Source organism: Chelonoidis abingdonii, chromosome 5 (assembly GCF_003597395.2).
Source record: "Chelonoidis abingdonii isolate Lonesome George chromosome 5, CheloAbing_2.0, whole genome shotgun sequence".
Lineage (NCBI taxonomy): Eukaryota > Metazoa > Chordata > Testudines > Testudinidae > Chelonoidis > Chelonoidis abingdonii.
This window is the reverse complement of record NC_133773.1, coordinates 126,725,535-126,751,471: the sequence shown is the minus strand read 5'-3', so window position 1 is coordinate 126,751,471 and position 25,937 is coordinate 126,725,535. Positions and strand designations below refer to the sequence as shown.

Sequence of the window (25,937 nt, the reverse complement as noted above, 5' to 3'; positions counted from 1 at the left end):
AGGCTACTCCTTTGCTCGCATAGGACACACAGATAGTCAATGTGTGCCATTAACCATTAAGGGCTTTAAAAATTTAACATAATTTCTGTTTCTTAACTGAGAAATAATTTCATAGCATCATCCAGTTACAGAGAAATCTCAGTAGCTCCTGACTCATCTGTAGTACAGTATTTGGTACTGCGCATACCTGAGAGCTCCTCCCCAGAGCAGGCTCTGAAAGTAGGAGATCATCATGCCTAGTAAAGCAGCAGAATTCAAGGTGCTATGTGTTAAGAGGGGAGTGGGAGGGAAGGCCGGGAAAGGGCCCTAACACTTGATCTGCTCTGGTTATTTGAACTGATCCTGATTTTGAAATGAATCCTGTTAAATAAGTCAGCTCCTATTAGATTTAGGGCAGATTTCTGTGTTCTCCTGGGAAGGCAATAATTACATGGCAGCTCCCTCTGCCATCATACCTCCCACAATGCAATTCCCATATAGAGGTGCTTTAGAATCTTGATAAAAGGTCTGGGTTTTTTACATCTTTTTATCTGTACTCTCCCACCTGCATTCCACCAATGCCTTGTTCTAGTTTTCACTGACTGATACCAGACAATTTATCACTGTACTGGCCTCTCTTCATGTCGTTGTGCATGCTACATTTGGCTCAGTTCCCATATGTAGTATATGCTGAACTGCCTACATATTTTGTTAGGGTCAAGCTTTCCTTTTGCCCTTTTGTTGCCCCATCTCGTTACAGGCATCTGGTGTTTCTTTTAGGTTCTTCACTTCCCAGCAGTATTACTTTATTTTGCATCTTTTCATTATGTCTGCGTTCTGCAGAATGTACATGCTTAGCACACATTATATGGAAAGATTAAAAGGGGAAAGAAACAAAGCTCATTATCTGGATTGTCAAGAGTCTGAGATAAGTGTAGAATCACTTAACTAGCAGCCACAGTCTCCAGGGGGCAGATGCCTGAATGCAAGCAACACAAAGGAGAGCCACAGCAGAAAGTGAAGCTGCTGCAGCAGCAATTTTTGTCACTCTGAAATGGAATAAAAGGCATCCAAAGCATTCACAAAGGTCAGTTCCTTAGACTGTTCACTAAATGAAGCTGAAGTTGTGGCTCCTGAAAAGAAAGATGCGTATAGAGATGTCACTTATTCCATCATAAAATTGCACACGTGACTGACGTATCAGGGCAACTCTAGAAAAGAGTGAAAACACCAGGATTTATGCCAGGGCTAATGCTACACATACAACTGCTGTCCAGTTTAGCATCAGCACTCCGAGAGCCAGTGGAAAAGCCGGAGTGCACTTCTCGCTTCTGGGGCTGCAGTTTACAATCAAAGGAAGTGTTATTGCTCAAGGACAAGCAAACCAAAAAATCAAGCACTGGCTGGATCATTATATGTGCTGTCCCCTTTAAATGGGTTCAGCTGGAGCTACTCATAGCCTTGTGCCTCTTGGAGCAGCCCCTGGTGCCCAGGCTTCCCTTCAATTACCCCACTCCACCAATGCAGGAAAAGGACTAAGTTATCTTGGTTACTATGTGGAAACAAACACTGGTAAATGTGTGTTATATGCAGTGATGGGGCTTTCAACTAAGGTTCCAATCCTTCAATGAGCTTTGAAGTCTTTGGGGCTCCATGCAGGGGTCCACCTAGGAGAGATTATTGCAGAATCAGGGTCCTAACACAAGGTTTTCATCAAGGATGAAAATTCATGTTGGCTTCATTCATTGAAAGCTGATTAATGCACTTGCCCATGCACACAGAAATGGAGCTAAATTTTTTAATGTTTGGCTACATCTCCTTAGGGATTGTGAGGGAAACATATCCAGGGCTAGGTTGTAGTGCAGTAAAGTAGGTGTTTGTTTGTTTTTTTAACAATAGGTGCATTCTTTCCAAATAGGTTACTAAAAATGCCATCCATTTGTCTCAATGGGCGGGAGCCTTGACTGGGCCAGAGTCAGGGGCATGCACAGGGATTTAAATGTGACTACTTTTGGAGGGGTACTTTAAACATTGCCCCCCCATGCACCCAGTGCCCCTGGGCCCTGCTGCCTCCCCCACCTGCCAGGCCCTCGTTGCATCCCCAGGCTCCCCACCCATGCCCCTAGTGTCCCTGGCCCCACTGCCTGGCCCACCCGTATTGTCCTAAGCTCCCTTCTTTGCACTCCAGGCAGCCCCCAAACACTGGATGCTGCAGCAAGGAAGGGACAGGGCTCAGCAGGAGTGCTAGCTGCAGTGCCTTTCCCAGGCACTTTCCTTCAGCCACACTCTGCCCGACTCCCACCCTGGCAGAAAGGGGGAGGATGAGCTTGAGAGAGGGAATCCCAGGGTGGAGGGCCAGGGAACAGTGATGGAGATGATTATTGGGTGACCCGTGTCCCTGCTTGCCCCCCTTTATGTATGCCCCTGACTACAGTAAAGTAGAGAGCCACAAAAAGAGGGGGAGCACATGCCAGGGATGCAGGGATGAGATGTGCAGGGGTTGGCCCCCCTGGGCCTCCTCTCCCCCAGGGACTTTCCATTTCCCATTTGCCAACCAAAGGAAGATGGGAGCTGATTGGAGCCTAACTCTTTCCACCCCACACATTTTTTTAAGCCTTGGGCTGAGTGTTTTGGACCCCTTTCTCCCTTTGACTGCCCCACCCTCCCTCCATGTAGTTGTAGTAGAGGAACTGTGCTTTTAGGATGTGATAGGTCTGACCAGTTCCCTGTTTTGGGGTCAAGAAGGAATTGTTCCCATTCAGGCCAGATTAGCGGAGGGTTGGTGGGTTTTGTTTGTTTGTTTTGCCTTCCTAACAGCATCATGGAGGCACAGATAAGCCAAACAGGAGTAGAGCATAGAAGTTCAGTAGGAATGTTTAGTTCTTTGCCACTTGCAGCTCAAAAGTTTTGACTTCCAGAAGTAAAGGAGACCTGAGATTTCACTGTTGGGCCTTATTTCTATTGGAAATGAGGAGACCTGAAGTCTTCACAGACCAAGATACCCCATTCTTGTACCCTCTGTGCCCCACATGGGTGGCATGTGTGTGAGAGGATTCAGAGGAGTGTGGTCACTGAATCCTACAGGTAAGCTAAGAGGAGTCTACCTCGAATTAGGGATTATATGGCTGGAGCTTTGTAGCCCCCACAGTAAATCCACTTAAATGCCTGGTATTGGAGAGACTGGAACAATGAGACAGACAGCTCCACTCCCCCATGTTACATTTATAAAAGTTGCTGCTTAAATCCATCCTTGTGTCTGTCTGCACTCACCTGCATGTCCTGATTAAGCCTCTGCCTTCAGAGGTTTTTTTCTTTTCTGTAGTTACTGTCTAACCCACAAAGTTTATTGGTCTATGATCCCTTTTGAGAATTTGTTGTGGCTTGTTGCAAATTATATTTGACCATATAAGTATAGTTCTTGTACACCATTAGCTTTGTACTCTAACCATCTGTATTTTCACTTGGTATTTAAATATTTAGAGTTCTGTGTTTTAACAGTTGCCTCAGTTTGCTACATCAAAAAAAAGGTGGTATTTTTTTATTTTTCAATGGAGAATTTAAAATGCACCATATTTATAAAAATTGTTTTGATTTTTAGGAACTGCTACTGGAAGCAAATGTTAGCCAGTTCAGATGTGCAACAGTAAAGCCTGAGAAAAAAGCCCCAAGAGGTGTAAGTTAAACAAAATTGTAAATAAAAAAAACTACTATCGTGTTTTTATACACATTAATCACTTTTTTTATCCAAGTACTCAAAGGATCTCTCTGTATTTGAAGTTAGGAAATATGATGCTATAATTCCATCAAGGGGTTCTGGTGACATTCTAAACTACAAGAACCGAAGCCTGTCTACCTTGACACCCGATTCCCCAGGTAGAATTAAAGCCCTGCAATTTGATATTTGGATGTTTTTATTTTATATAATGCACAGATCCTGGTCTATGCTTCATTCACTGTGCAGGGTCTTCACTGGCTCCCTTTTCCTCATCCCAATACTCCTGCTGCTGCCAACCCTCCCCTCTTACCTGCCTACTTTTAGCACTGCTCCAGCAACTTCCCTTGCCACTGTAGCAGTTCTCCTCTCATCTAACAGAGCAGTTGTCCATTAAATTGAAAGGATGCACAGCAGTTGAGTGAAAGCAGCTCTCAGTTTGATTAGGTAACTCCTGTTTCACAGCTGTAGGATCATGACCATTCATGTAATATGATGACTGCAGTATCATATCTGTGTATCATTTACACCATGCCCATCACCATGTTATCTGTGCACCTTCATTTGAGCATCTGTAGCTAGCAGCATAGAATGAAGTTCCCTGTCATTGTCAGAATTCCACATACAGTTAATAATCTCATAAAGCAGGATATCAAAGGACATTTCATCTTCACAAAACTCACATCTTAAGAACTGACTATATTAGTGGCTTTTGGTAGTATTCCATATTCAGTATTTCTGTAGCAAACTAATGTTACTTTATTATTTTGGTATGTTAGCCATTTAAATACATTTCATAGTAATCAATAATAATTTTTCTCGGGACCTGTTCTGCAATTATTTGTTATGCAGAACTCTCAATGAGTTTGGAATGCACAATACGCTTTAAGGATGCTTTGATTACAGTATCTAGTCCTCAGTGATCACGTCTGCTCCTCCAAAGGGAATAATATTCAAGATACAATTTTGATATCTTTAATAAGATGATTTTTCCTGAGTATTTGAAAACTATTTCTGAAATGAAAATATTTTTTATGTCTTGCAGTATATATCAGGCATTATGAAGACTAAAACGAAGTTCCAGGCTCAAAAGATCCAGGGCAATGTGAGTAACAGTTAGAATTTATAGATGTTACAAGTGTTTGAAAAGTGTAGACTGAAAGTCATGACCAGATTTGGAACTGGTGCAAATTGATACAACTCGTCCGTAATCAAGGGTATTCTACCAAGGCCTATGGCTATGGAAATGGGATAGTTCAGGGGATTAGCAGAGGCCAGGAAATAGAGCCTTTCACCTCTAGGTCACTGGTTCAAATCCAGGACCTAAAGAATGAACAATCACCATGGTAATGACTATTTGTGTAAGATGTGAAATGAGTTTGGTTATGTAGTTTCCATTAAACAGGTACCTAAATCAAAAACCCACAACACTGATTGTCTCTTTGATGAGACTTCAGTAGTGCATGTAGCAGGATGTGCTAGCTGCCTTGAGTATGTGTCTGGAGTCTCTGATGAGCTCAGGCTTGGATTGACTAAACCCTTGTGCTGCTGTGGCTACACTCTATTTTAGCTTGCTAGCTCAATGAGAATCACAACCCAAACTTGAAATGCAGACACACCCAAGATAGCATTGGGCATTGCCTCTGCCTAAGCTGTGATTGTACTGTGAATAACAAAAGTCTTCAGTCCCCAGGACTTTAAATCTGGCATTTTCATAATCATCAAGATCACACCAAAACAGAGTCAAAATGACAGAGAATGTCTCAGGATCAGATTCACTGTTAGTGTAAATGGGAAATTTGTCCCATAGTCTAAAGAAATAGATGCTTGCTCACCTTTATTGAACAGTTCTTGGTACTGATGTTTTAGCAGTACATAGGGCCAAATTCTGATCCCAGTTGCACCAGTACAAATTTCAAATAACTCCGCTGACTTCAGTAGGGTGGTGTTACACATACAACATAGGTTCATGCACCTATGGGTCCCTCAAACCACCTGCATGTGCAAATCTGCTAACTATTCACAAATGGATAGTCAACTACAGCTAAGGTGACCAGATGTCCCAATTTTATAGGAGCCCCTGATTTGGGGGGCTCCCATTACCCCCCACCCTCTGTCCTGATTTTTTACACTTGCTATCTGGTCACACTAACTACAGCAGGCTCACCCATTTTATTTGTGAGGTCATTTACATTCCAATTTCCCCCTTTGAAAATCTGGCCTCTGGAAAATATTTGCAAACCAGATCAGATACTGATGGCTTACAGTGTTCAGCAATAACAGTAATACCACCACTATACTTACTGGCATTACAGTAATAAGTCTGTTTAAAAGTGCTGTCCCATATGATATATTCAATTAGTTCTTAAAGTGCTGCATAGCATTAAGACCCCTACTCCTTCCTCTCTTTGAAGAGCAAAGATACTTAAGAAAACATTTACAAGGTTAACGCACTCACAGGACCAACAGTAATTTGGACTCTGTTAAAGTCTGTGTTTGTTACACTTCCCTCTCAGACAATCTAAAATATTGAAACTTATCAGCCAGAGTGTTGGCTAGTGGGAATTAAACCCATTGGTTAAGCTGCATAAAAGAAAAATATGGATCCAGTGTCTTATTAAATTGATCAGGGACATTTTTAATAGGTGCTCGTATCTTTTCCAGTGGCATAGTCATATTTATCTCATCCGAACACATTTGCCTTGAAGGTTGGTTAGGTGGCTTTCAGGGAGCTGCTATAAAACTTTCATAGCTGAGATAAGCAGATTGTTTGAGTTTTAAAATAAATTCTACTTCCCATACCTACTCCCATTCATCTTTCATCTCTCAATAGACAGTTGTGAAGATTTAGGAGGAACGTGTGTACAATATGTTAGAAATCAGGTCACAAACTCCATTTCAAAATAATGAAATTGTATAATATTTAAATAGATTAGGGTCAGTATGCAATTTACCATAGTTCATTTACCTTTTTGTGAGAACATCCATTGTACAATAAACACATTTTCTATTCTCAGTCAGGCACATTGAAACTGCTGTGCAGACAAAAATGATTAACCACTGCTGTTACAAAACCTTTATTCTTTCTTTCCACTGCAAGCAGTGAGACACTACAAATGGCTCATTACTCTGGCTCAGTCTGTCTAGTGCTCATAGGAGGTCCGATTCTCTACATATTTATTGGTTTGGGGTGAAAAAGAGTGTGCTCATTAGGTGGAAATATTGAATATGATTTTTTCCACACGAATTATACAAGTTTGTAGCCCCTTCTTCCTACTTGATAAGCGGTAAGAGATGACATGACAGAAAAGAGGTAATGTGAAATTCAGTTATTCACTGGTAAATACATGCAATAGAAAAATCTATTTGGATACTTTTTTATACTTACCTGCACAAATCTTGTAATCCCTGTGTATCCTGGTTGTTTAGAGTGCATTTTACTCAATCATAATTTTATTTATTAAACTGGAGATGGAACATTTCTAGGTAAAATGTTCTCATAATCCGTTTCAGTTCAGGATACTGGCCTCTTTTCTGTCTAATCTACAGGAACTGCATATACTACATGAAGGGGGAATAAACAAGCAGTTTCCAAAATCATAACTTCCACATATTTTAGTGAATGTTTCCAATTTAAAATCAGTACAATATAAAAAATATAGGCTGGGGGGAGGTCTCTGAATTCTGCACTCTTGAGTACATTTCCCAGCCCTGAAGAAGAGCTCAAAAGCTTGTCTCACACGAACAGAAGTTGGCCCAATAAAAGATATTACCTCACCCCCTCTGTAGAGATGGTAAGACCAGTATAAGGAAAGAAAGGACTCTCGTTGCTGTCTCCTCCCACAAACTTTGGCACCCACCTGTTTTGTACTGAGAAATAGATGGGTAACTACATTTCACAGGTGGGCTATTAAAATGTGCCCATGCTGTAGAAGAACCACACTGTTCACCTCCATTTATTGAATTTCCTGATTACAACATTAACTCTTGTGCTCAACCTACATAATCAACCTCAAATATGGAACAACCATGTTCTTCAGTTTTGCTTATGTATTTCAATTGATTGTGCAGAAGGTTAGTATAGGACTTCTTGAGTGATTCTGCACGTGTATTGCTCTGCCAGTCCCTAAACAGTTAGCTTGTAGTTAAAGAACATTTTAATACGATTTGCTTCGATATCCACATTGTGAATGGACTTAATTCAACTGGTTGGTGTCATCACTGATTTTTGTTTTCTGTATGGAGTGGGCTCAATTCTGATCTCAGACCAGTTTTACACTGGCACTATTGTGTTGACTTCAAAGGCATTGCCCCTCTCATATGCTGGTCAGATCAGAATTGGACCCATTGTGTGCCACTGTAAAGCTGGATCTGGCCCTCTAAGGATTCCTCTTGCGTAAGGGGAATCTGTGGATGGCAAAGAAGCTGTGTAGTGGCTCTACTCCACTGCATCTCTCAGAGCTTAGAGATTATCTATCAGTCACTCCTAAAGCAATACTCACTTTGAAGAGAGATGCTGAAGCAGCCCTGGATCTAGTAGTCCGAGTTATACCGGTAACTCTCTCTGTGACTTTAAAGGTCAATGAAGTCTGTACTTCAGTTTCTCCATCTATAAAATGGATATAAGGATACTGCCACCTAGAAATATATTAAGGTTAATAAATTAGTGTTTTCAAAACACTTGAGATCCTCAGATGAAAAGTACTACACGTTATTGGAACATGTGTGTAATCTTCCTTCCTTTCAACTCTCCCAGAGGTGGAAACACAAGGTGTTTTCTGTTGGAAGCAGTGGGCAATGGTATCTTTGACAAATTAACTGGAATCTTTTTTTTCTATTAGAATGTTTCCATGTACATGAGTATATAAGAGTTTAAAAAAATTAAAGGAAGTGAACACATTATACATGATTTGACATGGCCCAAGAGTGATTACAAATTTATAATCCACTTCAGGGACCTGGCTGATTGCTTAAACAGCTTGAGTGGTTTATGAAGAGCATGCAAATCCATTGTGAATGTCAGATTAATGCTTTGAGCAAAATTTATACTTCATCTTGAAGGTGATCTAAAGTGACTGAATTGCCATGGATTGATTTATTTAACCCTTTGAATTGTTTCTGTAGTCCATTTTGTGATTCACATTGCTAAATATAGTATATTCATTCCTTTTCCTGATAGATTGACAATGTACCTATTAAATTAAATGCAGCAGCGATCTTAAGAGAAGGTGCCCTCTATCAGCGAAAAATGGAACAAGAACTCAACAGGTACTTTCTGTACATAGTATTTCCCAGCTCCTTTATACATCCTTTGACATAGAGAGCACATTAAGGGAGGCTAAGTAAACTGCAGCTAAACTAATATAATTAATAATGAGCAGATTGGACTGAAATTAAAGACTACATTAGAATGACAATGAAGACTTTTGTTTTATTGTAGGTAGAATACAATGTGACTTCTAGTTGAGCATTCATGTCCCATGAATAATCATGTTTTATAACACATGAGTACATCATACTGGATAAGTAATTATACACATGCACATCTATGCATGTACATAGTTCTACATACAAACAGATTATATTCATACCCATTCAAGTACTTACAGTGTATTTGTTAAGGAAAACAAATAAGTCAAATAATTCTTCGTGTAACTCTGTTACCTTCAGTGGAGTTACATCTGAGCTGAATGTGGGCTATTGTACTCAGAGTTTTATACTCAAGCTGGTTACTCACCTGCTTCCATGACAATAAAGGACATAGTAGTCTTTAGTCTGGGTTTTTAGTTCATCTGTTAATCATTGGGGGTGAGGGAGGAGAGAGTGAATGGACAGTGCAGGTTGTGTTCTTTCACTAGAAATAAATAACATTATAACCGGTAATTTCAACAGAGACAAAATCTAGACTATTGTCAGTTTGGGTTAATATAAATGATTCACCTGAGTTAGCAGCCTTAGTGCAAAACATTATTAACCTCTTTAGAAGAATCCAGTCTTCCACAAAAGCTTTTAGAAGTGAACATAATGAAGCTAAGGATTAAATTCAGACCTGTCAAATGTGACTAAAATGAATGACTCCTTCAAAATGAGGGATGTCACTCATTTGAGTTGCAAGAGCCCACATCCTCAAAGGTATTTAGGTATCTAATTCCCATCATTTCAGTTGGAAGTAGCAACTAAATACCTTTAAGAATCTTAGCCAAAGTTACCTACATTCCACATACATTTGGCATTCCATCACTATTGTTGTTGAGAATAATTTACATCAGAAGAGGGAATGAAACTTCTATGCCATGCTAAAGCATGAATTGCATAGCATTGGGATTCCTGCGTGGATCTTTTTTTCTGGTGTCCCTCTGTCATGTGTGTGGAGTGGTTCACAACCCAGAGTGCCAGCCTCTGGGCACACTGTCAAAAAGGTAGAGCAGAGATCTCAAACGGGTGGCATATTCTATAATTAGATTTCACCAACCCAGTAAAAACTCATTAAGCACTATAACAGTATTACCATGGAGTCATAGACAGTCCCTTTGGGCATTGCAGCCTATCTTGCCACCCAGGCAAGCTGGACTTGTGATAGTTGGTTGCTATATGCCAAAGATCACAAAATATTCAGATTGCTCCCAGTCCCAAGAAACCAGTCACTTACCCCAAGTCAGTTTGTACTTAAAATCTCACACCAAAGACAACACTTGTAGCCCATCCTCTAGTAAATTAACTAAGGCTTTATTAACTAAGAAAAGAAATGAGAGTTATTTACAGGTTAAAGCAGGCAAACACATATACACAAATAAGTTACACTCTGTGGTTCCAAAAGGTGACAGAGTTGTAGTAATCTGTCAGTACCATATGTCTTTTAGAGCTAACTCAGGTTGACCCTGAGGATCTCTGCTTCTGTTTCAGAGCTCCAGCCCTGTGAGAGTCCAAAGAACAAAAAGAAAAATATTCATGTCAGCTATCTTTACTTCCTTCTTCCAGAATTCAAGCTGATGGGACAAGCTTATTTGCATGTAGCACCTTCATGGGTGTGAGAGGGACATTAACCAAGTGTTTGTATCATGAGGTTCCCCAATGGCCCGTTTAGTTTTGATAGTCCTTCTTGATGGGCAGGGGACCATAAGAGCTGGCAGCCTGGGGTGAGCACAGAAGACATTGGGCAGAAGCAGCTCTCCCCCAGCGCTGTCTTTGCCCCCAGCCCAGTGCCAGCCGGTGCATGGCACAGCCCGAGGGGTAAGCCCAGGCCTGGCCCTGCTTGCCCTGCAGGGCACTTCCCCGGGCCTGCCAGGGCTCCTGCAGCTCACCCCCCAGGGCAGACCCTCCCCAGACACAAGTTGCAACAACACCCCCTGCAACTTCCATCCCTCCCTGGGCTGGGAGCTGGCCCGACCTGCCCTGCCTCCTCTGCCAAGCCAGGACACCACACAGGCCAACGAACCACCCACTGGTGGGGACTTGCCTCTTACTGTGCCCGGACACTGTCACTCTCTTAACCCTGCCCATCCCCCCTCGCAACCCCGGCACCCTGGGTGGTCACCCATGTCGCTCACCATAAGGCCAGCCCTGTCAACTATGTTTGAAGGGGTAACTCAAACAGGTAAATGGGTTTTGCTCAAAGTTTTTTAAGAAATGTTTTAGATGAAAAGCAGAATTTGCTCATAGCCAAAATATTCAAATACAGGAACCTAGAGTTAAGGGTTTTCTTCTCCTTCCCAGACTTGAAAGTTTGCTACGAGGTGCACATGACCCATCTGAATTCCTGGAATGGCAAAAACAGATGCGTGAAAAAGATTTGGAACAACAGCTGGCTGAGATAGAATGTAGGAGGTTACAAGGGAAACTGAGTCACGAGGAGGCAGTTCTAGCACGTCAGAATGTAATTCAGGAAAACAAGAAGAAAGCTGAACTAAAGAGAGAAGAGGTAAAGCATTACAGAATAGATCAGACTTGATTTGAGCTTTATATCAATAAACAGCTTGTTATAACAATGTACAGAAGTTCACTCAAAGTAGGTCTCTGTATTTAACTGGAGTCTGCAACTAGTGCAAAAATCTCGTGCTTTAGTTTACATCCCCAGAAGTTCTAGTATGCTGGGAAAGAAAAAGTTTTCTAGTATTGGATTTGATAGTGAATATGTGTTTATTAAAGTGAGTAAAAACAGAAAGAAGAAAAATTTACTTCTGAATCCCTTGTTGTCGTGTATTTCTGATTCTGTGTGACTAAGAAGTGCAGAGATCAAGAGATTAAAGGCAGTTGTTTTCAGTGGACTCATTAGTAGAAGAATAACGATGTTATGGTGTTTGAATGGGATCAAGGTGACAAAAAGTCTGTCAGATGTCTGAGCCCACCAGACATGCTCTATGCCAGCAGTTCTAACTTTAGCAACCCAAGGATCCCCATTTTGATTTAAATTTTTTCGTGGCCCCACAAACCAGCTTCCAATTTTCCCCAGTGGTGCTCAATCCCCATTAAGCCTCAGGCCCCACCTCCGCTCCACCCCTTCCCCCCAAGGCCCCACCCCACCTCACCTCTTCCCGCCTCCGCTCCACTCCTGCCCCTCCTCTTCCCCACCTCTTTCCGTCCCCTCTGCCAAGCACGCCCCATCCCCGCTCCTCCCCCTCCCTCCCAGCACCTTCTGCATGCTGCTGAACAGCTGTTCTGCGGCATGCAGGAGACCCTGGGAGGAAGGGGGAGGAGTTGATCAGCAGGGCCGATGGTCCCAGAGGTGACTTGCAGACCCCCTGGAGCGGACCCCAGTTTGAGAACCGCTGCTGTATGCTACTTGGGATATACAGAACCTCAATGGTGGGGAAGCCCAGAGAGAATACTTTAGAGATGCGCATGCATATTTTATGCTGCACAATTGTTCCATGAAATACACTTCCAAGTGCACAATCTTTGGGCTAATTCATCTCCTCTCACAAGCCAATACAGATGGTAGCTGACAACATGTTTTCTATGTATTATAGAAAAGTAATGCAGGCTCATTACAGGACCATAGTTCAAGGCAGCCTTATATCAGGGTTGCCTGAGAATAAAACATGTCTACATGGGAGACTCAGGACAGTTAAGCAGAATCAACTAACGGTGTGAAGAGGGGCAGCTCTAGGCCCCAGCACGCCAAGCGCGTGCTTGGGGTGGCATGCTATGGGGGGCACTCTGCCGGTCGCCGGGAGGGTGGCAGGCAGGTCGCCTTTGGCGGCATGCCTGCGGAGGGTCCACTGATCCCGCAGCTCCAGAGGACCTCCTGCAGGCTTTGGTGGAGCCGTGGGACCAGCGGACCCTCTGCAGGCACTCCTGCGGGAGGTCCACCGAAGCCGCGGGACCAGAGACCAGCAGAGCGCTGCCCGCAGCATGCCGCCGTGCTTGGGGCAGCGAAATGTCTAGAGCCGCCCCCGGGTGTGAAGTCAATGAGTATAAGTTAAAGTGGGTATGTATGCTCTCATTCAGGAGTAAATTGGCCTCCTCTTTGGAGGAAGATTAAATTACAGCAAATTCAGGCGATGTTTATTTCTGAATAAGAGCATCCATACACATTTTAACAAATGTGCATTGACTCCATATCTTTAGTTGAGTCACCTTAACTTTCCTGAGTTTCCCTGTGTAGACAAGCCCTCAGTAAGTCATGACCAGTGCAGAAGGTCACTCCTTATGTCAGGGGTGGCCAACCTGAGCCTGAGAAGGAAGCAAGAATTTACCAATGTACATTGCCAAAGAGCCATAGTAATATGTCAGCAGCTCCCCCATCAACTCCTGCCCCCCGCCCCGCTCCCAATCAACTGTTTCATGGGATGCAGGAGGCTCTGGGGGGAGGGGAGAGGAGCGAGGGCATGGCAGGCTCCAGGGAGGGGGCGGGAAGGGGTGGAGCGGGGGCAGGGCCTGTGGCAGAACCAGGGGTTGAGCAGTGAGCACTCCCTGGTACGCTGGAAAGTTGGCGCCTGTAACTCCAGCCCCGGAGTCGGTGCTATACAAGGAGCTGCATATTAACTTCTGAAGAGCCGCATGTGGTTCCAGAGCCACAGGTTGGCCACCTCTGCCTTATGTGCTCCAAGAAACAGTTGGGAATAAGTCTACGGAGATGGTGCAAATGAATTTCCCCTCCCTATAGCTATCTGTGTGGCCTTCTGAACATCCTGTCATGTTTGTTTTCCTGTAAAGGGGCATAGAGGTTACTGCAGCTATAGAACAGGAGTACTTGTGACACCTTTAGAGACAGACAAATTTATTTCAGCATAAGCTTTAGAGTTATATAGAGTTACAACAAACCCCGCAGAACTGCTATTGGAGAATGAGGCAGAATCAGGATCCTTGAACTGGGGTTTCCCTCCTGCCTCCCTCCCTCCTTACAGACTTGTTACTTTTGTAGAGACTGCAGTCCTGCTAATCCAGTTGTCCTTACCCTTTTTTAAGGCTTGCAGCAGAGTTGTTATTAGTTTCTTTACTGGCCTGTTATTTGTTTGGAGTTTAGACAGCAGAACTGATGCACCAGTATGCAGAGAAACGCCTTCAGGAAGAGAAGGAAATGAGAGAGTTGGTGGAGCAGGTAGTGGAAGGACATAAAAATGTGAAGCAAGCCCGAATGAAGCTTCAGAAGTACAAACGGCAAATAGGTATTTGTGTTGCCAAACCCCTAGGAGATGATTGCAAATTTTCCAAGAGTCATGTTGTCTTAATTTTGTTGAACAAGAAGAGTGGGGGAAATCCAGAATATATGTTCCCATAAATAAGTGGACCCAATGTAATGAGTGAATCTTTGAGCCCACTCTAGCTGAAAAGAGCATCTAAGCTACTCGCCCAAGAAATTATTCCCTGTGCTAAAGGGGAAGATGATGAATCAGGCATTCTGAAGCTACCAGGCTACACTCCTGCCACAAGCGGTACATGTGATTGCCGGTTCTGATTGCCATACTGGTATATGGTGATCAGATTCATGTGACTCATACTGAGTCCCCAGTGTCCTAAAGAGAAGACTTGTTGGGCCAACTAAAAATTTTAAAGGAGACATAATTCCTTATTGGCCTCTTCCAAGCTGAGAAGAGGAAGAAAGCAGCCCCTGAGATACGAGATGGTTCCTTCTCTATACCAAAATAAGTGATTGGAGTGGAGAGAGTGGATGTTGCTGGCTCTCCACAGTTCTCCAAGGGGATGTTCTAGTTTATATTTTAGCCCAGATGACTTAATGCTGGTCATGAAGCTGGTCTCTTCCTCCATCCAAGGGTATGTATTGTACTTACTCCATTATAGGACTGCACTAACACCTAGTGGAGGAATAGGCAGTTTCTAGCCTTGAGAGGTATAGAGTGCAGAAGATGAGCCCTCACATGCACAAGCTTTCCTCTGCCTGGATAGGGTCATACCTCTGTCATTCAGGTTTTAATTCTTGTTTTTAGCTTCTGATTGTGATTCTTCCCAAGGGTCCCCAGGGCTGTGAGGTACCTCACTACCACCTGCTATTCGTGTGAGGAAGCCTTGTCTCTGCCTGCCATGAGTCATCTCCCCAACTCCACTCACCAAGGGCAACACAAGCATTCCCCTTTCAACCTATACAGGCCCTGCTGTCCTTCTGCAAGTTAGCAATAGGCACACAGGTAAACCCTCTGAGAGTCTCCCTGGGGTGTCCATCCTCTGTTCATTGGACACTCACAGTATTCACAGATTCACTGCTCCCAAAGGAACACCATGCCCCAGCTTACCACACAAACCTCACATTACCGCTCTGCTTAACACTCAGCACTTAGGGAAGTTTATAGTTAAAGTTTGTTTAACAAAGTATAAAGATTCAAGTGATAGCGAGTATAAATATTGGAAACAAATGGTTGCATATAAAATAAAAACACATTTTAGAACCTACATTTACTTAACTAGTTACTGTCATGTCTTATAGATCAAAGCTCACCCAAAATCCTTCCAGCATATTACAGCCAGGCTTGGCTGCGGTCTTCCCTTCATGAGACAAGTCATACTATCAGCTTGTCTCTTCGGTGGAAAGATCCAAGGGTGTCCCCTTGTGCCCCCATTTATCTTTGTCTTTACTCATAAACAGGACACTCTCCTGTGTGCCTCTCTCTTGTCACTTTCACAATCTCTTCATTAGCATTGGGGTCAGACTGTAGATAGGCCTCCATTGTGAATGTGACAATATACACATGATCAGCCAGAGAGAGAGAGAAGCATCTCTTCCCTCCTACCTGACAGCAGCACATTGATCATCTTCTGGTGACTTGCCTTAACTCATATACCTTAAGAACAGAATTTCTTAAACATTATCTGTACTAGGGTGACCAGACAGCAAATGTGAAAAATCGGATGGGGGGTAATAGGAGCCTATATAAGAAAAAGACCCAAAAATCAGGACTGACTCTATAAAATCGGGACATCTGGTCACCCTAATCTGTACATACATTTTGCAATATTATTTGGCTCTTGGTAGAGACTTCACATGCCACCCTTTGGTAAACGTAATGTGCATACTTCTGACCCAGGGGATCCCTGTAAAACTCTATGTGCCCTCTGTGCCCTCTGCCAGTTGGCACCAAGAGGTTTCTGGGTTAGACTGAGTAAGCCAGTCTTTATCCTAGATAGGTGAGCCTGGCAATGAGCCAGAATCCATAGCTTTCCAGAGTACATACAGCTTGGAAAGCTATGAATATTTGATGCTTTACAGAGTCTGTACTTTAAGTAAATGAAACTACGCATTTTCCTATTTTTTGGTCTCTTTGAGTCTAAACTAGAAAATAAATTACTACATACCAGTTGTGTCAACTGTAAGTATAAACTGCTTTTTATTTCAGTTCTATGTCTGTCAGTCTCATAGAATCACAGATATTAGAGATGGAAAGTAATTATTAGTCTCTCTAATCATCCTTCCCATCAGTGAAGGGTAACAACCTGAAGTATAGTCAGATCAGTATTAGCGTCATTATTCACACATGTACAAGAATTCATCTCCAGATGTATTGCAGCATCAGTCATGCAGTTAACATGGGCTGTTTTATTTTCTCTCAGTTCAGGAAGTGTCTGAAGAGAGCCGAGAACTTCTTCGTCAAGCTCTGGAAGAAGAGGAGGAGAAGCTTAGGAAAAGATATGAATTGATTCAACAGATAAGAGCTATAGAATCTCTGCCATTTTTTAGGAACAAGTTTGTTGACTTAACCCAGGTAGGTTCAAAGGGAAAAAATAACTGTTTTAAAGGCATGTTTACATTTCATACAGATGTGAATTATACTGCATACAAAAATATTGCATGTTGGATGAGCCCAAGACATGCAGCTTGGATTGAAAAATTAAATCTGAACCTGAATTTCCCCAAAGTTTATAAAACAAAAACTTTATAAGAGAAAACATCATGAGCACAGATGAAATTCTAACCCCACTGAAGTAATTGGGAGTTTTGCCGTTAAGTCCAGTTTCATCCTATCACATGTCTCTTAAGACACTGCCAGGTAGAGCCCCCTCGATTTTATCTACCTTCACAGTATCAGTTTTATCAATACTTGGGGCTCTCATGTCCACACATAGAGCTTGGAATGATGTAGAGGTGTTCATACCACTGCAGTGACTACACTGACTCTGAGTAAAGCGATGCCTCCTATACTGTGCTCTGGACAGGAAATACAAGCATGGCTATTGTATTGATGCAATTAGACCTCCCAGCACAATCCCACAATGCTCCTACCCACCCTTCAGTGATAACATTAGCAACGGGCTCTGCCACCTCTCAAGCCAGCCACCTACTGGCTGCATACAGGCCCAAAAGCACCTGATGCAAAACTGGACTGGTCTCAACTCTGCCCAGGACCTCGTCTTCCTCCCTTGCCCCTTCCCTGTATACCCAGAGCAGCATAACAAAACAAAAAGATAAAGCAAAATAAAAGTTGACTAGCACTTTTAAAGAATCAGAACTGCTCTCTTTCAGTTTTTCCTTTCGTCCATGGGAATTCAGCTGAAAAACAAGAAGAAAAAAATCCCTAATGGTTAGTTAGCAGAAACCAACAGAGAGATGCTGTTCTTCTTTCCATGGAGAGGGCATGACTGGTACAGCAGAGCATATGCTGCCTTAGCAGTATCTCCCAAACTCCTGAGATCTAAAAACAGAAAACAGACCTGAGTTATTAGTAGCATGGGTACCCCTCACCGTCTCCTCAGATCCCTGAACAAATGCACCATCTTACCTCACCATATTCTCCAAAAATCCACTTATGTCCCTTCTCCCCCATCCCATTGCCCTACCCCCTGCTTCCCAAAGAAGCTATAAATTCCCTGTGAGGGATACCCCATTAGTAGTGGGGACAAAAAGGAAGAACTGGCTGGGCAGTGTCTCTTGGGACCTTAAAGGGAAACACAAGAGAATGAAACTAGGATCATTACATACAAAGCAAGTATAAACCTAACAAAATAAGAACAGAAAAAACAATAGAGAAACCCAATTTATCTGGAAAAAAAATGAATAACCAAAGAAAAAAACAATAAAGTCAACTTCCTTCTCCCTTGGAGCACTATCAGCCAAAGGCGGTATCAACCTAGAGCATAGATGCTACTCTGCACAGTGCATATACAGACCATCATATGAATGAAGCTATTTAAAGCAGACAATGGAGCAAGCTGAAAGTGTAAACAACTACAAATGGACATTATGTCTCAGAGATTATATACCTATATCCTGGGGACGTGGGAAAGAGTCAGCAATCCACAAGCCCTGCAGTGCTTACAGGGAGTGCTGTGAATCCTGAACAGGCTCTCTTGTGTGCTCACATTGCAGCTTGCACTTTTATGACTGAACCAGTCTGAGCAGCAGTGGTGCAATGGTGCAGTTCTTTAATGTAGTCAGGGCTTGGAATTACAGAGCTTTCTCAAATCACATATACTGCTGTGCAGCAGTGCTCATTGTCTGGTTCATTAAAATGAAAGGGATGGGAATTCCAGTACTTTCTCATTTATAGGCCCAGTTCATTTCATTGCCATTGACAGTGGGCAAAATTTTGCAGTCAGCTCCTCACATACAGCTCCCATTGATCCCATTTGTATCCAAGGTAGGCTGACCAGATGTCCCGATTTTATAGGGACAGTCCCAATTATGGGGGCTTTTTCTTATATAGGCACCTATTACCTCCACTCCTCACCCCGTCCCAATTTTTTAATCTTGCTATCTGGTCACCCTAATCCAAGGGCAGTATTTGGCTTTAAATATGGTTTCCTATCTAACTCATTCCTGAAATGAGATTCAAACAGCAGCTGAACACAACACATTTGAAGTCATACTTGAAATATTCATTCCAAATCAAGCCAAACGGAAGCCCTTGCGAAGTGTAAGTTTGCTAAAAGTGAGCTGGCCACTCAAATTACAACCAGATAAAGAAAGGAATTAGAACTTTCATGTTTAAATTATCATTTCCTAGTAGTGCTGAAGATGTGACTCCGATTTGAGTTAGTACATTTTACTTGCTTGTCCTGCATTTCTCTTTTGTAAAAATACAATTTCAAACTAGATGAAATAGAATTTAAGTCCATGAAATTCTCACTTACTTTCATAATCTTTAATGTACCCAGCTATCCACTGGGAGGCACTCCAGTTACCTGAACAACAGTGTTATCTACTGTGCAGGAAAAGGAGCCCCTTCATGTATTTCCAGGACCACCCCTCAAAGATTTCTGAAACTCAATCACCACATTGGGTTTCTAAGCAAATCCTCTTCCAAAAAAGGACATTGCTCAGTCTCCCTACTAAGTTCACACACCACCACCAGAATCTCCATCCTGCACTAAAGCATTTCCCTTTCACTTCATGTGTTACAGCTCTGCAACAATGTATTGACTGGGTCAAACAGTAGATGAGGGTATAGTTCAAGGATATGCATCTTGAAATGTGAAAATTAAAATGCATCAGGATAGACAAAAATAGTAGTTTTTTGGTGTGAAACTGATGCAGTTTTGGAAAGGAAATGACACAGAAGCCCAGTGTTTGTGTCTATATACACACACCCACCCACATGCATTGCATTAGTACAGGGTGGAGGTAGTGGTGCACATGGTGTCGAGACCCAGCAATGTCCTTGTGGAAGAGCGATTGCTTAGAAGCTCAGTGTGATGATTACATAATTTTGATGTTTGCGTTTTAGAAGTCTTTGAGGTACAATAGCTGGGTGATCCTGTAAATATGTGAAGGGTCCTATTTCTGCACAGCAGATGGTTTTACTGCTTATATATGGCTTGGTATTAGGCTAAAAACATCAAACCGCTAAACTTCTGTTTAGAAGTGTCCTGACTTTCTGAGGTGCTGACCACCTGCAGCTCCCATTTACTTCAATGAGGGTTGTGGTTTCTCAGCACCCCTAAAGCTCTGGCTGCTTCTCTTTGGGCTCCTAAATCCAGTGCCTAACTTTAGGCACTCAGATTTTAAAATGTTGGCCTTGGACATTAAGGGTCTGATCTTGCCAGGTGCAGAACAGTTAACTCCTAGTAACCTCAGCAGTTAAATGCAGGTGCTCAATATGTCACAGGATCTAGCCTATAATCTCCAGTTAGATTACTCTTCTACACAAGTAGAAAAACAGATAATAGCAAACAAATGCTCTCAGTATTTAAATTTGAATGTATATTCCCTTCTGGTTTTACAGACTTCACGGTTTTCCAATTGTAAAATCATGCTGTTAGCTTTTAAACTTCCTATTAAAACTGGATGTTGTGTTATCTAGAATCACTTCTAGCCAGATAAAACTGGCCTTTTATATTTGTAGTTAGTTCAGTTTGTTTCCTAAATGAGATTGCTTCTGTGAGAAGTTGTATTGCCGCATCTTAGCCTCATGTACTATGATATATCTCTGAAAATGATTTCTATGCCATAGAAAGTAGCTTGTAAGTAAGTTAAGGCCAAATCCTGCTTAATTGAAGTCAGAACTCTCAATGACATCAATATGAGCTGAAACGTGATCAAAATATTCTCTTTCCACTCACTGATTTTGAATTTCTGTAGACAGCTGGCTATGGCTTCAGTGGTGAAATGTCAATAGTGGAACTGCGTGAACGTCTAGCTTTACTGAAAGAAGCACAGAAGAAGGCAGAGGAAGAGAAGAGAGACCAGATAATACGTGAAAAACAAGCCAAGGAACAACTTCTTCTAGACAAACTTGAGCAGATTTCCCTGTTCAGATCAGCACTTGGAAGAGCAGCTGCATTAAAGTTAGTTTAAAATACCACAGAGATGTTTAGAATATTACATCGTTGGTAATATCTTGTTATTTGCCAGAATGAAAGATTTGCGGTGAAATCCTGATTCCATTTAATACGAGTTCTGTCATTGACTTCAATATGGGCAGGATTTCAATCTTGCTGTTCAAATTAGGGCTCTCAATTAATTGCAATTAAGTCATGCGATTAACTCAAAAAATTAACTGTGATTAAAAAAATTAATTGCTATTAATCACACTTAAACAATAGAAATTTATTGAATTTTTGGATGTTTTTCTACATTTTCAAATATATTGATTTCTATTACTACATAGAATACAAAGTACACAGTGCTCACTTTATATTATTATTATTTATTACAAATGTTTGCACTGTAAAAATGATAAACAAAAGAAATAGTATTTTTCAATTCACCTCATACAAGTACTGAAGTGCAATCTCTTTATTGTGAAAGTGTAACTTACAAATGTAGATTTTTTTTTTGTTACATAACTGCACTCAAAAATAAAACAATGTAAAACTTTAGAGCCCACTCAGTCTACTTCTTGTTCAGCCAATCACTAAGACAAACAACTTTGTTTACATTTATGGGAGATACTGCTGCCTGCGTCTTATTTACAATGTCACCTGAAAGTGGGAACAGGCATATGCATGACACTTTTGTAGCCACCATTGCAAGGTATTTACATGCCAGATTCATATGCCCCTTCATGCTTTGGCCACTGTTCCAGAGGACATGCTTCCATGCCGATGATGCTTGTTAAAAAAAATAATGTGTTAATTAAATTTGTGACTGAACTCCTTAGGGGAGAATTGTATGTCTCCTGTTCTGTTTGACCTGCATTCTGCCATGTATTTCATGTTATAGCAGTCTCGGATGATGACCCAGCTCATGTTCATTTTAAGAACACTTTCACAGCAGATTTGACAAAATGCAAAGAAGGTACCAATGTGAGATTTCTAAGGATAGATACAGCACTCTACACAAGGTTTAAGAATCTGAAGTGCCTTCCAAAATCTGAGAGGGATGAGGTGTGGAGAATGCTTTCAGATGTTTTAAGAGCAACACTCCGATACAGAAACTACAGAACCCAAACCACCAAAAAAGAAAATTAACCTTCTGCTGGTGGCATCTGACTCAGATGATGAAAATGAATATGCGTCAGTCCACTCTGCTTTAGATCGTTATTGAGCAGAACCCATCATCAGGATGGACGCGTGTCTTCTGGAATGGTGGTTGAAACATGAAGGGACATATGAATCTTGAGCATATCTGGCACATAAATATCTTGCAATGCTGGCTACAACATTGCCATGCGAATGTCTGTTCTCACTTTCAGGCGACGTAAACAAGAAACGGGCAGCATTATCTCCTGCAAATTCTAACCAAACTTGATTGGCTAAAGTGGTGAAGACTGAGTGGACTTGTAGGTTCTAAAGTTTTACATTGTTTTATTTTTGAAAGCAGTTATTTTTTGTACATAATTCTACATGTGTAAGTTCAACTTTCATTATAAAGAGATTGCACTACAGTACTTGTATTAGGTGAATTGAAATATACTATTTCTTTTGTTTTTTACGGTGCAAATATTTGTAATAAAAATAAATATAAAGTGAGCTCTGTACACTTTGTATTCTGTGTTGCAATTGAAATCAATATATTTGAAAATGTAGAAAATATCCAAAAAAGTAAATAAATGGTATTCTATTATTCTTTAACTGTGCAATTAATGACATGATTAATCACAATTCATTTTATTTAATCACTTGACAGCCCTAATTAATATACATCATACAAATCTACTCAATTTGAATTTCAAGTTGTAAAGTATCCGTAGCATATTGGTACAGGCTCTTTGTTGTGAATAGATTCTGAGCACCAAATATTTAGACCCAAAATCATGTATCTGGAACAGTAGCTTTACCGCCACAACATTCACTTTCTAGTTAATCAGAAACAATTCCATATCACTAGAATCATCCTAGATAGCCAAGTACAGTGTTTTCTCATTTCCACCTAACCAATACACTAACCTCACAATATCTTTCCTTAAATCTCATTCTGTATGTGGAGCGGCTAAATTGTGTATCTTAGGGTTTGTATCTATACTTACAGGGGGATCGATGAGTGGTGATCAATGCATTGGCAATCGATTTAGTGGGTCTAGTGAAGCCTCGCCAAATCAACTGCAGATCGCTCTGCCGTTGACTCTTGTACTCCACCGGATCGAGAAGAGTAGGGGGAGTCAACAGGTAGGGTGACCAGATGTCCCGATTTTATAGGGACAGTCACGATTTTGGGTTTTTTTTCTTATATAGGCTCCTATTACCCCCCACTCCCGTCCTGATTTTTCACACTTGCTGTCTGGTCACCCAATCAACAGGAGAGCATCTCCTGTCGATATTGTGTAGCGTGGATCCCATGGTAAGTAGAGCTAAACTACGTTGATTTGAGTTACGCTATTCACAAAATAACATATCAAGTGAGCATATAATTGATTATACCAAACAAAACAGAAAGTGAAGCCTGAGAAATTATTAGGGTATCAGCCTTAAGCTTTACTAGACTGGAAACTATGGCATCAATTACAAAGGCAACTATATGAATGCTTACAAACACTTGAGAGATTACCTAGGTGCACATTCCATGTTCCTTTAACCACTGGTATTGTTGGCACAGTTTGGAAATCAGCAATGATATGTGAAGTGGAAGAACATTCCAATTATTGGCCTACAGATGAACACACCAGCAGTCCATACCCTTCTGAGTGTTTGACTGCATTCGGCGGTATCACACAAAACCAGGTTGCCATGCCGACAAGCCCCGAAGAGGCAAAACACATGTACAAGGTTGCACAGCTGAGGCCTGATTCTCATTTATTTCATTCCTGCATTTCAGGCAAGGAGGGAGAAGTAAGGCAAAAGTGGCTTTAAGCTACCGGTGTGCTCCCCAGATTCTTGGGCTGTGCATGAGCCGATCCAGCCGCAGGTGTAAGTTAGAGCAGCCTTATGGCTCACCTTCCCAAGAGCCTCTATATGAGTGATAAGCAAAGAACAGTGATAGTCCAGTACACTTTCCATATTCTCTGTCCTAGGGGTTTGGGGGAAGGCTTGGTGTAGAGCCCTTGTCATAGAATCATAGGACTAGAAGGCACCTCGAGAGGTCATCTAGTACAGTCCCCTGCACTCAGGGCAGGACTAAATATTATCTAGAACATCCCTAACAGCTGTTTGTCTAACCTGCTCTTAAAAATCTCCAGTGATGGAGATTCCACGACCTCCCTAGGTAATTTATTCCAGTACTTAACCACCCTGACAGTTAGGAAGTTTTTCCTAATGTTCAACCTAAACCACCCTTGCTGCAGTTTAAGCCCATTGCTTCTTGTCCTATCCTCAGAGGTTAAGAAGAAAATTTTTTCTCCCTCCTTGTAACAACCTTTTATGTACTTGAAAACTGTTATCATGTATCCTTTGTCTTCTCTTTTCCAGACTAAACAAACCCAGTGTTTTCAATCTTCCTTCATAGGTCGCGTTTTCTGGACCTTTAGTGATTTTTGTTGCTCTTCTCTGGACTTTCTCCAATTTGTCCACATCTTTCCTGAAATGTGATGCCCAGAACTGGACACAATACTCCAGTTGAGGCCTAATCAGCATGAAGTAGAGCAGAAGAATTACTTCTCGTGTCTTGCTTACAACACTCCAGCTAATACATTTTAGAATTATGTTTGCTTTTTTTGCAGCAGTGTTACACTGTTGACTCATATTTAGCTTATGGTCCACTATGACCCACTATCCCTTAGGCAGTACTCCTTAGAAGGCAGTCATTTCCCATTTTGTATGTGTGCAGCTGATTGTTCCTTCCTAAGCGGAATACTTTGCATTTGTCCTTATTGAATTTCATCCTATTTACTTCAGACCATTTCTCCAGTTTCTCCAGATCATTTTGAATTATAATCCTATCCTCCAAAGCACTTGCAACCCCTCCCAGTTTGGTATTGTCCGCAAACTTAATAAGTGAATTCTCTATGCCATTATCTAAATGATTGATGAAGATATTGAACAGAACCGGACCCAGAACAGATCCCTGGAGAACCCCACTTGTTGTTCCCTTCCAGCAGGACTGTGAACCACTGAAAACTACTCTCTGGGAACAGTTTTCCAACCAGCTATGCACCCACCTTATAGTAGCTCCATCTAGGTTGCATTTCCCTAGTTTGTTTATGAGAAAGTCATGTAAGACAGTATCAAAAACTTTACTAAAGTCAAGATATACAAAGTCTACTATTTCCCCCCATCCACAAGCCTTGTTACCCTGTCAAAGAAAGTTATCAGGTTGTTTGACAAGATTCGTTCTTGACAAATCCATGCTATTACTTATCACCTTCTTATCGTCTAGATATTTGCAAATTCATTGCTTAATTATTTGCTCCATTATCTTTCCAGGTACAGAAGTTAACTGACAAGTCTGTAATTCCCCAGGTTGTCCTTATTTCCCTTTTTATAGATGGGCACTATATTTGCCTTTTTCCAGTCTTCTGGAATCTCTCCCGTCTTCCATGACTTTTCAAAGATAATTGCTAATGGCTCATATATCTCCTCAGTCAGCTCCTTGAGTATTCTAGGATGAATTTCATCAGGCCCTGGTGACTTAAAGATATCTAACTTATCTAAGTAATTTTTAATTTGTTCTTTCCCTATTTTAGCCTCTGATCCTTCCTCATTTTCGCTGGCATTCACTATGTGAGACATCTAATCGCTATCAACCTTCTTGGTGAAAACCGAAACAAAGATGTCATTAAGCACCTCTGCCATTTTCACATATTCTGTTATTGTTTCCCCCCCCTCATTGAGTAAGGGGCCTACCCTGTCCTTGGTCTTCCTCTAGCTTCTAATGTATTTGTAGAATGTTTTCTTATTACCCTTTATGTCTCTAGCTAGTTTGATCTTGTTCTGTGCCTTGGCCTTTCTAATTTTGTACATACATACTTGTGTTGTTCGTTTATATTCATCCTGTGTAATTTCACTGAGTTTCTACTTTTTGTAGGACTCTTTTTTGATTTTTAGA

General features: G+C 41.6%; 1 protein-coding gene across 1 annotated transcript in view; it reads left to right on the top strand.

The window, feature by feature from the left end:
• Positions 1 to 25,937, top strand: part of CFAP99 (cilia and flagella associated protein 99) — a 77,494-nt gene that overhangs the window by 37,067 nt on the left and 14,490 nt on the right. Inside the window, exons 8-14 of the mRNA XM_032781079.2 lie at positions 3,578 to 3,652; positions 4,737 to 4,796; positions 8,871 to 8,959; positions 11,405 to 11,609; positions 14,157 to 14,298; positions 16,694 to 16,845; positions 20,658 to 20,863. Of these exons, the coding sequence (XP_032636970.1) occupies positions 3,578 to 3,652; positions 4,737 to 4,796; positions 8,871 to 8,959; positions 11,405 to 11,609; positions 14,157 to 14,298; positions 16,694 to 16,845; positions 20,658 to 20,863 (929 nt within the window). The remainder of the gene's footprint in view (positions 1 to 3,577; positions 3,653 to 4,736; positions 4,797 to 8,870; positions 8,960 to 11,404; positions 11,610 to 14,156; positions 14,299 to 16,693; positions 16,846 to 20,657; positions 20,864 to 25,937) is intronic.